Source organism: Cucurbita moschata, unplaced genomic scaffold (assembly GCF_002738365.1).
Source record: "Cucurbita moschata cultivar Rifu unplaced genomic scaffold, Cmos_1.0 Cmo_Scf00012, whole genome shotgun sequence".
NCBI classification, from domain to species: domain Eukaryota; kingdom Viridiplantae; phylum Streptophyta; class Magnoliopsida; order Cucurbitales; family Cucurbitaceae; genus Cucurbita; species Cucurbita moschata.
In genome coordinates this window covers 5,362,957-5,377,037 of record NW_019268528.1, presented here as the reverse complement: position 1 = coordinate 5,377,037, position 14,081 = coordinate 5,362,957, and the positions used below count along the sequence as shown (strand labels likewise).

Below are 14,081 nucleotides of genomic sequence, written 5' to 3'. Positions count from 1 at the left end.
ATTGTTTAAGTCTCGAAATCAACATTTAAGGGAACTCAGGAATGAGTGAATTTCATCTCGTGAAATTATATTCCCAGCTCCCTATTTGGTCAAGTCCCCAAAATGGTAGATGTATTGAATCGACTACAAAAGTCATTCTCACTTATGCAAATCAAAGAACAAGTCATCTGAGTTAGGAGTTCATAACTCACTCTAGATTAAACGAGTTGCATATGATCATCCTATGAAATATTAATCTCCTCAATTAACGGATTTATAAAGAGATATCAAATATTTTATGGTTTAATCTTATACAAACTCATTTTATAGGGTACTCTCACTCACATGTCATGAACGATTTCGATAAAATCATTTGTAATAATTACAAAATGGATCATATCAATAATGCTACCAAAATAAGACATTCAGCCTTATCCATATACTATAGACCTGTTAGATTATTATTTGAACATGACCCTCATGTGTGTCAATCATATATGGTTCAAGATTTCACTAATAATCTTGGATTTTTTTATTATTAAATTACAGATAAATTAATCAAAATTATCATTAGAAACGAAATAATTAATTATGAACCTCGAGGGGATAAATCCTAACGATCCTTACGAAGTTAGTTTGTATTGGTTTAATGGTTTAATCATAGACGGATGGTTGGTATATGAAATTGGTTTGTAAAAATAACATGTATCGGCTATTTGATATGGATATTATAAACATTTTGGACGACATGTTGGGTCTAAAAAGTGGACGAATCGACCCAAAATCTTAGAATTGGGAATAGATTCAACCTAAAATAAAAATAAAATAAAATAAAGAAATAAAGAAATAAAGAAAAAGAAGATGAAAAAAATAGTAGTGGAAATTAGGCAGAATTTGTGAGAGTGATGAGAGAAAGTCCAAAAACACGTTGAATGGGATGAATGGGAATCTGTTTTCAGCCTGTAAACGTTGAATGATTACTTTGGTGGTTCCTATTTGTTCTCTACATTCAACCATTTCCGCTTGTCTCTTAAGAATTTCCTTTTCTTTCTCCCCTTTCTTATCGGATTCGATCGCCTCTTCTCTAATCCATTCCGATTCTTCCGATTCCTAGTCGCCTCTCTTCTTTTTTCCAATTGGTTTCAGCAATTTCGGGTCTCAAATCCAAACCCCATTTGTATGCCGAACTAGATTCATCTCCACTTTTTTCCGCATCCCCTTTCCGATTGTTCTTTTGCGATTCATCCAGGAAAAAGGGTTGAGACAGAGATTTTCGCATTTCTTCTTCAACCCGATTTCCGGATTCCGAAATGGCTATTTGAAGGTTGCGATGATGAGGTAGGATCGAAAGAAAGGCCTTGTGTCCCGAATCGGGTGGGACAGAAGAGGGTTCCTGACGGATCGGTACACAGAAAGTGGTGGGCGTTGGGAGGTCAATTGGGGGGTTGGTCTGGAGTGCATTCTAAGCATTGTTAGGGCACTTCGGATGGGGTCCTGCTTGTCTGCGGAAAGCAGGAGCCCCATTCCTGGTTCCCCAAACACTCCGGCTAAGCACCGTCGGAGCAAGAACAGTTCTAAGAGGCGAAATGTTTCTCGAAATTCCTCCTTTGGGGATTCGTCACTTCATCGGATCCCCGGCAGGCTGTTCGGCAATGGTGCCACTGATGTGGCTTCTCTGTTCACGCAGCAGGGAAAGAAAGGGACCAATCAAGATGCCATGATTGTCTGGGAGGTTTGTTCTTCTTTATTTCAACTCATTTCATGCTGGAAAACGAATGTATATCCATGAGTTCAATTCAACTGCTTGCTTGATTGCTTGTTTCCTTCCGAGTCTGCTCTATTAATTAATTATCTGATCCAACACAGATTACTTGACTTGGGTTGCTTCTTTTTTACCCAACTTCTGTGTTTTTCCCCTCAATTATGTGGATGAAGATCTTTCTAGAAAGTTTCATCATGAATTTGAATCAGGGATCTCTTAGATTGTCTTAATTACCACCTGTGCAGTGGACGTCCTTTGTGTTGAGATGTCATTTGTGTTGAGGATTGTTGAGAGGGAGTCCCATATTGGCTAATTTAGGAATGATCATGGGTTTATAAGTAAGGAATACACCGAGGTCTTTTGGGGAAGCCCAAAGCAAAGCCACGAGAGCTTATGCTCAAAGTGGAGAATATCATACGATTATGGAGAATCTATTCCTAACACTTTGGTGTCGGTCTGTTATGCTTTTGTGTACTCTCTTTTTGTTCATGGCTTCTCGGGGGTGGGGTCGAATTTTAGGTTATTTTCTTAATCTTTTGTCCATTTTTCATATAATAATAGAATGTGCATCAACATGGCTTGATCCCCTTCTCTCTTAAACTCCAAACATCTCAATATACACATTTGACTGACTCTGATTTTGACTTGGGTTTCAGAATTTTGGCTCTAGAACTGATACGATCTTCTGTGGGGTTTTTGATGGCCATGGTCCCTATGGTCATATGGTTGCGAAGAAAGTGAGGGATTCTCTTCCTCTGAGGTTGAGTGCACATTGGGAGGTCAACTTGACCACAGATGATGTTCATAGAGAGATCAGCCTTAATGCATCAAGTGTAAACTCAGACGAAACAACCTCCTTTTTGTCTGCTAATGAGGAGTTCAAGGCCTCCACCGATCTTGATGGAACGGAAAAGCAACCTGAAATTTTCCATACTTTGAAGGAGTCATTTCTTAAGGCTTTTAGAGTTATGGACTGGGAGCTCAGAATGCACCAAACCATAGATTGCATCTGTAGTGGCACTACAGCAGTGACTTTCGTTAAACAGGTCCCGTTTCGTATTAGAAAGGAAATGATTGGAATTTAGTTTCGAATAAGAAATGTGTGTTGTTTCTTTGCTCATAAAATAGTTCCTTTGTTTTTCAGGGTCAGGATCTTGTCATTGGAAATGTTGGGGACTCCCGAGCCGTTTTGGGTATGAGAGATAAAGATGACTCTCTTGTTGCTATTCAATTGACTGTGGATCTTAAGCCAAATCTTCCAGGTCTTAGCTCTTTCCTCTGTAGAGTATTATATTGGGGGCTCTACATTGTTGTTAAATATTGTTGATATGGATGAAAATGAATGGAAGCCGTAGGAAAAAGATCTTCAAATTACATATAGCATTTGATATTTACTACTCTCTTTCTTTCTCTCATTTGAATTTTCGAAATCGCCTCCCATGTTTTCAAAATTTTTAGAAACAATTTTAGAAACGTAGGAAACGTTGTTTTGATGTTTTAAAAAATGAGCATCTTGGATTAATGTCCTGCACTTTTCTGGAAAAAAGTGTTCTATTTTTCATAGTATTCATTGTTTCTGAAAGTACTCAGTTTTCTCGAGTCTAAATACTTACAATCGTACCGTATAAGGAAGTTTTGGACAATGGATTATATTTCTCGAATCATAACTAGCTATCTCAGTTGCCAAAGGATTTTTTATGGAAATTCTTTTACCATAACAGCTGAAGCAGAGAGAATCCGTAAGTGTAAAGGTCGTATCTTTGCTCTCCAAGACGAACCTGATGTTGCTCGAGTCTGGCTTCCAGACAGCAACTCTCCTGGACTTGCCATGGCGCGGGCGTTTGGAGATTTCTGCCTCAAAGACTTTGGTCTTATCTCTGTACCTGAAATATCATATCGACGACTCACGGAAAAAGACGAATTCATTGTTCTGGCTTCAGATGGAGTATGAGATCAATTTCTTGTACCATTTGCTTTCAAAACTCGATTTTCCTCCCATTTTTTCTCATGTCTGGAGTTTGGCTTCTTGTGTTTCATTTTTCAGATATGGGATGTTCTGTCAAACAAAGAGGTCGTAGATATTGTTGCATCAGCTCGAAAACGTACTACTGCAGCTCGAACTCTGGTGGAGACTGCCATTAAAGCATGGAAACATAAATACCCAACTTCTAAGATGGATGACTGTGCGGTCATTTGCCTCTTCCTTGACTCAAACTCCAGCAATCCATCATCTGCTTCCAATAACAAACTGGATGAGCAACAAAGCTTAGTAGATCAAGTCAGTACAGCAGTTGTGGTTGAAAATCTCTGTGGCCCAAATGGTCTGAATCGTTCAGGAACCATCAAAACGAGCAAGAACATTTTGCAGGATGGAAGCGAAGAAGAAGAAGATGAATGGAAGGAGGAAGAACAGTCAGAAATGGGAATAGAATGGTCTGCCCTGGAAGGGGTCTCGCGCGTAAACACTCTGGTAAACCTGCCGAGATTCGATCCTGGAAAAGAAGGTAAGGCCAGCCGGAAGTGATGGAAGTACATAAGATTCATCAATGCCTTCATTTTGGTACGATTTTATTATATCTCATTTTTTCTTGCATCTGTTGTTCTGTTTAGTGAGTGAGAATAAAAGGAGTCATAAAAATTGAAGTTGAGAGAGGTCGGACCGGCCTTATTAGTGTGTCTGGGAAATTTGTCGACTCTCTCGTACCGGTAGACATCGAGTTTTGTAGAATATGATAGTAGATAGGTAAACGACTTGGCATCGGTTATTGTTCTCATAAATTTTCTTGCAAGAATTGTCTGTTATTTGTAATGTTGGCAATAAATTTAGTGACTGTAAGTAAAGTAAAGGCCGTAGATTCAAGTTGGTTTGCAAATCTTGCGTTGAATTTGTGGTTTGATGTATAGGCTGCTGCACATTGTTTGAACTTTGTGAGGCCCCACTGCTCTCATGGCTCCTGACTTTTGCTTTCATGACACCCATTTCTGTGCTCGTTTCATTTCATTTAAATCATTCGTAACAATTACAAAATGGGTCGAATCAAAGTATTATCAAGATAAGACATTTAAGTTCATTCATATATTATAAACCTTTTGTATTATTTCTTGAATATGATCCCTCTCGTATGTCAACTAGTATATACTAGTTAGGATTACATTAATGATCTTGAATTTTTCATATAATTGATCATATTGGTGCATGCTATATGTCCAACATGTTCTCTCATTTGTCCACCCTAGATAAAAGAGTCTTTTTATATAGATCCGAACAACTATTATTAGAAGTCGTCTTTGTCACTATTCCATATTATTAAACTTTTGTATCATACTTAGGACGAAGTTTGTTTTAACATTTATCTTAGAAATCTCTATTTATAGGATATACGGAGTCATTCCAAATCATGAACATTTTCTTTTCTTTACAAAGTCATTACAATTTATTCAAACCATATTCTATTCAAAGATCTAAACGTTAATAAATCCATCGAATAATCTGTGTAGATGTGTTCTTTAAGATTCATTTTCGTAAAAGAATTCTAAACATCCATTTGACATATCTCATATGTGCAAATACAAAATTGAGAAAACATATAGACTCTATAATAGTAACAAGTGAGAAAGTCTACTTTTAGTCTACTTTCTTCTATTAGGTTCAATTCTTTGTCATTAATCTTATTTGAAAATCTGTATCTTTTTATCTACACATATATATTTTTTTCTTTTGTAGATCAATTCATATCCTATGAATTTAACCACATCAAGAAGCAAATCCATCTCACGTGATAGATTTCGAGTTCTTACAATTGGATGAGAGTTTAAGCTATGAAGAGAAGCCCCTACAAATTTTAGCTAGGGAAGTAGAGACGTTACATAGTCAAGAAATTGCGCTAATAAAGTCCTATGGTAGGCTCACCCATTTAAAAAGGCTACATAGGAACGAGAAGACGAGATGAAGACCTTTTGTACTCTTTTAAGAGGAGTCGAACTAAATTGAAATCAATTTCCAAGTATTGAAAGAGAAACATTTTAAGTTTTTATAGAATATTCTAGAATATGGAAGAATAAAAAGACTTGAATTTGTTTGGAGGATGAACGGCACGAGTAAGACGAAGAAGTGATTGTGCTTGCTATGAACTCTTCGAGGTAAGAGACTATAACGTAGGAATCAATTATTTTTTATTTTTTATTTATTTATAAAAATGTTGGATATGCATCATATATGGCCCTATTTATATGGTTATGATGTACCTTAAGCACGTTGTTATAAATACGTTTGGACTGATTTTATGCTTGATATGATTGATGTGAATAAAAATAATTTTGTAGTGATTACACGTTGTGTGTTTGGGTAATCAGCCATCAAGATCATCAAGAGAGTCCAAGTCGTACTACAGATATGCCTTAGTTTTAGTTTATGATTTCTCAAAAGAGTCAAAGCATTTTTTTAGGTCGGGTGAATAATCTATATTTTTTTAGAACTTATTATTGACATAAGAATTGAATTGTCGGTATTTTCAGGTGCTGTTTAGGGTTGAGCTGGATGATCTAGATTCAAGACAAGTCACGAGTGAGTGACTTGTTAATACTAAATGTTTGTGTGCATGTCTGACTCCGATAAGAGGATGTCTTATTGAGTATTCTTTTAACTCACCTTCTTTTTAATGGATTTTGAATAAAAGCTTTTGTATTGGTTAATTTGATTTACGTTCATATTTTTTAAATAGGTACTTTAACATATTTTACTTGTTTTAAGTATAACATAACATAGGGTCGTTAACACATTATAAAATAATATTATTTTATTCTTATAAGATAATATTATTTTAAAATTTTTAATAGTTATAAATATTAGGGGTGTACATGGTCCGGGTTGGTGTTAGGTTGTCAAATTTTTTCTTTTAGGTTTTATTTATCCACCATTTATAAATTCCAATACAATATTAGATAAAATATATTAAAAGTTCACAAACAAACACAAATCCATCTATAATTATTAAAAAAAAGAAAACCAAAAAAACAAATTCAGTAAAAAAATAAGAGGAAAAATTGTAACATATTAACATAGTTCAACATTATCTGAAGACAACTAAATACCGATATTTCTTGAGAATTAGTTAAAGTAGCAAAAAAAAATATTAACATAGTTCAACATTATCTGAAGACAACTAAATACCGATATTTCTTGAGAATTAGTTAAAGTAGCAAAAAAAAAAAAAATAATAATAGATTATGAAATTAAATAAACAATAAAAAAAGATTAGTCTAAAGATATTGTATTTAACCAAAACAAAAATAAAGAATATATAAAAATATTTTAATGGAAATATACTTATTATACCTGACGAGACTCTTAAACTATTAGAAAATAAAAAAAAATATGTAAATTGAATATACTAATAATGCAACAAATAGATAATAAATACATTAGAATTTGGAATATACTTTAAAATTATTTATATATATATATATAGATAATTTATGAACCTCCAACGCTATAAGCATTTGTTTTAAAATAAATGTAGGGATAAATCATAACTAATAAACCTAATCTAAACCATATTATGCAGGTATAAATTGTAACTAATAAACCTAATCTAAACCATATTCTTAAGTTAAATAGTCGTTAGTATTATAATAATAAACAATATATTTAAAAATAATATAAAAGGTATGAATAGTTATTTAAAAATAATATAAAATGTATTAATAGTTATATGTTATTTATTCTAATGCATTTTATTTTAACGTGTTTTAAGATAGTATGAAATATTAAAGTATTTTTAAAATATATATATAAAAGAACCTAAACAAATAAATTAAAAATAATAAAATAACAAAATAATATAAAAAAAAATTAAACAAAATACCTTAATATTTTTATTTGGCTCGGGTCAACCTAGAGGTTTTGTCCCACGAACCCGAAACCTTAATACCTTATAGTTCAGGTTGGATTGATCCGGGTTGCGTGGTTGAATGTACACTCCTAATAGATATTAAATTATGCTAATAAATATTTACAGAGTCCAAATAATTATTTTGTTCACATATTTTTAATTTAAAACTCTTTTTAAATGATTATTTTGTAAAGTAAATATTTAATTAATTCTTTTAATACTTATCAATATGTAAAAAAAATACATAGAAATATTTTTAGGTTGAGTTTGTTTGGTGCAAGGCTACATATGATTTATGAATTAATTATTGCTATTTTGAAATTTAACTAAAATCATTTAATACCACTAATTATTATTTTTTATTTCATTAATATGCTTTATTAGAGGCAAACCTAACGAATAAGAAAAGACGTACCAAACATGAGATCGGTTAAGCTAACTCGTACTCTCTGTTAAATGAACACGACTCTCCATAATGGTATGATATTGTCCACTTTGAGCATAAGCTCTCATGGCTTTGTGTTAGGCTTCCTAAAAGCCCTCATACCAATGAAGAGAGTATTCATTGATTATAAACCCATGATCATTCCCTAAATGAATCGATGTGGGACTTCATCCAACACTCTCCGCTCCCAAAACAGTGAACTAAACACTCGATCAATAATACACCAATAAACATTACAATATTGTTTCCATAGTTGAGGCCAATAAACAGATGTTAAAGGAAAGACAGTTGAAGTTATGAATATCAATAAGAACGATACAAGTTTTTCACAAACGCCCAAAGAATCATTCAGTACTTCCAAATGGATGATGTTAAAGAATGAAAAAGAATGAAATGGGCAGCAGAGCATAATATGTACATTGAAAAAATTGATAATGAGTTTGAAAAGAATCCCTTTTAATTTGTAAAAGAATGAAGAACAGTAAGCAGTAGAAGTATTGAGAGCAGCATTGATGATATTGTTCCAACTCTTACAGTAGAAGCCGAAGAAAGGTTATGAGGCCCCACTGTGTATATGGCTCCACTGTGTTCATCCCTCACCTTGATGCTTGAAGAGCCTGCAACAATGCCCCATTGGAACAGATTCACACCAATTTCTGAATATTTAATACACTAAGGAGGCCATGTGAGCAAAAGGAATCTAACTTTTCATTATTTATTACTCTACCCAACCTGTCGCACTGCTGTTTCGATCAAGATATTAACGACACGAACCGACTTTTCTAGTTTTCCTACTCTTATTATCAAATTTGGATGGGGGTCCTTTCTTAGATCACTTGTGCCAGTGAGGAGCTGGGCCCGGAAGGAGGGTGGATTGTGAAATCCGACATCGGTTGGGAGAGGGGAACGAAACATTCTTTATACGGGTGTGAAAACCTCTCCCTAGTAGACGCGTTTTAAAAACCTTGAGGGGAAGCCCGAAAGGAAAAGCCCAAAGAGGACGATATCGGCTAGTTGTGAGATTAGGCTGTTATATAAAGTTTTATAATGCTAAATAAATAACTCACAGTTATACTCCGTCCAGCCGATGGTCTGATTTTCCAAGTCGTACAGTACGAGTCTATTTTGAAGCACCAAATCTGAAATCAGAAACAAATGGGAAAAACGGATTAACAATAATATGCACATCCCGAAAAGGAACACCGTTTTAGTTTTATATCTTGGGGGTGGTTACTAAGAAGCATGGATACGATACGATACAACACAACACGAACATGTTAAAATATATCATTTTCATACAAGAAAATTCAAAAAAATGAACTTAATACCGTTCACTCTAGAAATTTATTCAAACTCTATGTGTTTGTTATGTGTCTAATAAACATTGGACGTATATCAACTTTGTACCGCTAGTGTCTAACACATTCATTGTGCTAACAAGTGTCCAACAAGTGTCGGGAGTGTTCAAGTGTGACATGTGTTAGACATGGACATGCTAGCCGAACTAAAGTGTCGGAGTGTTCAACGGTGTAGCATTAAAGTAGGGATTCACTCAAGTTTCAAGTCTTAGGGAGTGATAATGTGAGATCCTCGAACAAAACACTCTTTATAAGGGTGTGAAAACCTTTCCCTAGCAGACGCATTTCAAAGCTTTGAGGGAAACCCGAAAGGGAAAGCCCAAAGAGGACAATATCTACTAGCGGTGGGCCTTGGCCGTTACAGATAACGAAGCTTCATGAGCAGAAGCAATGAAATATAATAGAAATGTTCATTGTCTTTTCACTGACCTCCCAACAGAATCATATCCTTTCCATCTCTAGATTGGGCACCACTGTTCTGCCAACCGACGCACCATTTATTACTCTGCAAATTTGATCAGAAAGGTTAACAAAAAATTATGTCAGGGAAGTTTCTGTAAATACGCTTTTAAGGCTACCCCGGTATCGGTATCGGTATCGCCCTTTACACGCAGAGATTTTCAAATTTGATCTTCCTAAGTAATATCAATTATTTGATTTAAAAACTAGTTGCTAAGATGCTTGTCGTTCCAAGCTCATTTCACTCACCGCAATATCAAATAGATACTCGTGAGGATGAACGGTCAAAGATAGCGAATCTTCGAAATGAAATGTAATAGTAGGAAATCCATCGTCAACACTGCATGAAGAACATAAATCCCAAATGAGAAACTTAAGAAATTTCCAGATAGTGAAAACTACGCAGGTAAAGAATGTTTTCATCAGGTAAAGAATACTATGCAGCATGCTAAACTCTTGTCAAGGGCCCCATTTCTTACATTATTATGCTCGTGATCACGTCCCGAAAGGCTTCTCTTATACGAAGACCAACTCTTAGGGATAACGAAGTTTCGAGTTATTAAGTTTTCGACATGAACATGAACCCGGGATCCTAGAGGGTATCTCCTAAGATAAAGCTAATAAATCTTTACTCATGAATCAATAAAAACCAGACCAAATTAAGAGGACAAACTAGCAACACATTTAACAATCTTGTAAAAGGAGGATCCCTAATTGAATATGGATTCCAGAACAACGAGATCGCTATTTTAAATGTTTGACGAAGATCGATAGAACTTAGCCAGGTAGGGTATCATGCCATCTTACTTTCCGTCGTATTCGAAGCAGGTGAACTGTTCTTCAACAGTATGCAACTTCAATCCAGTCTGCCTTGCAAAAATCTAGCATAGTAAATACAGCTTCAGTTTCTGAAACACACTTAATGCTATCGAACTTAAAACTAGAAATAATATTTTTTATATAGTGTACCTTCGCTATCAATGGTTCATAAATCACATCTGGTAAATAAGCCAACGTCGTGCCACTGTCGATAATTGTTCCTTTCTTTAAATCAGTGTCGAAAACATCCGTGGGGAGATTCAGCACTTCATTGCCAACCTCAATTGCCTTCATAAACACATTGTAATGTGCCCTACAGTGCACCATGAAATAACTAAGTCTAAGGCTACTACTTAAAAAAAGGAAGAAGAACGTTGTCGATTGAAGGTGTCGAAAAGTACTAATTGCAAGGAAGTGTAACATACTGTTGCTGCACTAATGGAGTGGTGCGAACTTTTGGCTGCACCACTTCTCCAATGGCGAAAATTCCACCTCCATTAATATTATCCAAGCAATGTGCAAAAATTCTTTTAATTTTTCCTGATGAAGCCAGCTGCGAAATCATGGATGAATTTGCTTGTCCGAAACCAAGTATCCCATCAAGTGCTGCAGATGTTGCACCGAGTTGGCCAGATTGTTGAGCGCCACAACTATCCGTCCGTCCATCAAGGAAGACAAAATAAGTATGAACGAAAAAGAAAAAAAAACAGAAAACCAGAATGATCGATGCATTTCACAAAGTCATTGAGTAGGTGTGGAAAATTATCCATGATCGAAATATGTCGAAACAAATAACTAAAGCAGAGGAACAACTTGAGAGGAGAATGGGAAATAATAACGATTCTTCCTTGGTAGGTACTTTATTCATCGTTAAATATACAGTATATACTATAAAATACGTCAAACGTCAAACAGACGACTCGTTAGGTTTACTAATAGTTATCTAAAAACATTTTTTCACTAATTCATTGTAGATGTATAAAATTTCATGATGCCATGAAATAGAAATTCATATAAAAGAACTTGAACTTGAACTTTTCGATATAATCCCACAAGATCAATTGATGGACACAGAGCAAAAATAAAAGAAAATGTAGAAAATGCAGAAAATGCTATTCTTACCCAAATACTATACTCCCATTTGTAGATTCAGTTTGAAAATTTCCCGTCACTCGATCGAGTACTACATGATCCTTCACGAAATATCCTGTAGTTGAGCTTCCATCTCCATATGCAACTTTATATTCACAGAGTAGTTCAGGCCTGCAGCCAGGAATCGGACCGTCGTATGTGGAAGTGCAAAAATCTTGACCACAAGTTACCAAGTTTGAAGTACTGGAGCTCGATGGATTGTATAGTGTCAGTTCTATCTGTAACATAATCAGAGTATTGCTTGTGAAGCTTTGGTCCATCGAAGAAGATGACAAGCGACAAATGTTTGATGTAGTTCTGAATATAATTAAGAATCTAAAGTTCAAGAGACTTACACCAAGATCACTTTTCCTGGGACAGTTTGTACAGCCTGCACAATTGACCCATAGGAGGTCACTTCCTGTATCCACTTGTACATAATAGTCCTTTGCTGGTGTCCCAAGCCCGATTTTAGCGAAATACAGCCTAATCCAACCGATAGAGAAGATCGAACATATAAGTATTTCCAGTTTCCACCATCCAACAACGAATATGATAAAGTGAACAATACTCTCTTTTATCAAACAAGAAAAAGGAACAGGCCGATCTGCCTCGTTCGACTCGAACAAATCCATTAAAACGAGGAACAATAATCCAAATCCATAAGCAACTAAAAACTTGAGCAGTGATTTGATAAAGTCAAAACAAAAAAGGTAAAGATCCAAATTCCATATGGTATGTACTTAAAAGAGGTAGAACAGGATCCAATCATACAGGTCTTGTTTGAAAGATCACAACGGAATACCTGAGATATGTAGTAAATTGTCCACTAAACAAGCAATTACATACAAGATCACCGCACAAAAACTACAGAAATTTCAGTATGCTAAATAACCACAACAGAAATCAAGACTAACCCAGATTCAGAAGGGTGTCCGTTGCCGCCCAAGTTGAGATCAATAGCAGAAAGAAATCTACCGCGACGGAGAACATCGTGGGCTTTGAAGGCTTCCAAGGACCTCTCGCGGCCCTTGAACTTGTGATGAACATTGAACACCAAATTGCAATCCCCAGTTGACAACAACGAAATCACCAGCAAGAAGCTCACTACGGCAAGTCTTGCAATCGCCATAATCAAAACCAAACCCCCAGCAAATAGAACAGAGATTCAAGCAAAACCCAGAACCTAATTTGAAAAAAAAACGACGCCCAGCTCAGATTTATGGGCTAACAGCAATGGGTTACCTAGAAAACTCTTCGAAGTAGAGAATAAGGTGAAGAAACAAAATTAGAAACAGGGGAATAGAATGAACCGCGTTGAGCCAAGAGAAAAGAATTGGTCGCAATCTTCACTTGATTTTGAATAATCAAATAAACAGTAAATTTGGACTTGGATTTGGATTCGTCGACTTCACGTCTCTGTCTCTGAAATCTGGCAGTGCCGCTGTCTGTTCAATTCCATGGCCTTACCGACATCCTTCGATTGTACTGTATTGACTACCGATTAATTACTCAAAGAAGAAAATTGAAAAGAGAGAGAAAGAGAGAAAGAGGAAAGTCAATGGATGGTTAAATGAGTGATACCATTTTCAATGGATTGACGAAGGGATCCATATGAAAGGTCCAACTAACCTCGTTTCCGGCTTATATATCAATTTCACTGTTTTTCAGACTTTTTTTTTCTTTTATTTGGGGTTATGTTATTTAATTTATTTCTTTTAAATTTTATATTAATTATAATAAAAAAAAACTAAAAGATAGAATATAAGCTCCAGTAGCTTTGTTTTGGGCTTTCCCAAAAGACCTCGTACAATAAAAGAGTATTCCTGGATTATAAACTCATAATCATTCCTTAAATTAGCCGATGTGGGACTTTCATGTTTTACTATTCTCTTTTTAATTTTTTTAAAATATATTAAAATAGTATATTTTCTTGCATGCCCAGAATTTTGAAATTTATTGAAGGGAGAAGACTAAAATTAAATGATTTAAAATAAAAAAAAGAAAAAATAAAAAATAAAAGGAATCCACATGAATAGAAATTATAGATAAATACAATTTATTATTAGCTTCATTTGAAAAATACTTGTTTTTGTTTTATAATTTTGACTATTTTTTTTTTAATTTTGTGACTGCAATTTTTTTTAAACAATATTATTTTGAATATTATTTTATACATAAATTTTAGTATAAATATATTATTAAGGGTGAATATTATTTTATACATAAATTTTGAC

The 14,081-nt window shown here is 34.7% G+C and overlaps 2 protein-coding genes across 2 annotated transcripts; one reads left to right on the top strand and one right to left on the bottom strand.

The window, feature by feature from the left end:
• The first annotated feature begins 868 nt into the window (after positions 1–868).
• LOC111450341 (probable protein phosphatase 2C 33) lies at positions 869–4,642 on the top strand. The gene is made up of 5 exons (XM_023090413.1): positions 869–1,711; positions 2,398–2,787; positions 2,886–3,003; positions 3,463–3,686; positions 3,786–4,642. The coding sequence occupies exons 1-5, from the start codon at positions 1,466–1,468 to the stop codon at positions 4,263–4,265; spliced, it is 1,458 nt and encodes a 485-aa protein (XP_022946181.1). The 5' UTR covers positions 869–1,465; the 3' UTR covers positions 4,266–4,642.
• Positions 4,643–8,306: 3,664 nt separating this feature from the next.
• On the bottom strand, positions 8,307–13,430 carry LOC111450495 (aspartic proteinase-like protein 2). Its single transcript, XM_023090673.1, has 11 exons — positions 13,158–13,430; positions 12,762–13,030; positions 12,201–12,330; positions 11,836–12,083; positions 11,139–11,363; positions 10,864–11,026; positions 10,702–10,775; positions 10,144–10,234; positions 9,865–9,940; positions 9,145–9,216; positions 8,307–8,694 (listed from the first exon to the last, which is right to left on the bottom strand). Exons 2-11 carry the CDS (start codon positions 12,974–12,976, stop codon positions 8,534–8,536), a joined length of 1,455 nt encoding a protein of 484 aa, XP_022946441.1. The 5' UTR covers positions 12,977–13,030; positions 13,158–13,430; the 3' UTR covers positions 8,307–8,533.
• Between the last annotated feature and the right edge of the window lie 651 nt (positions 13,431–14,081).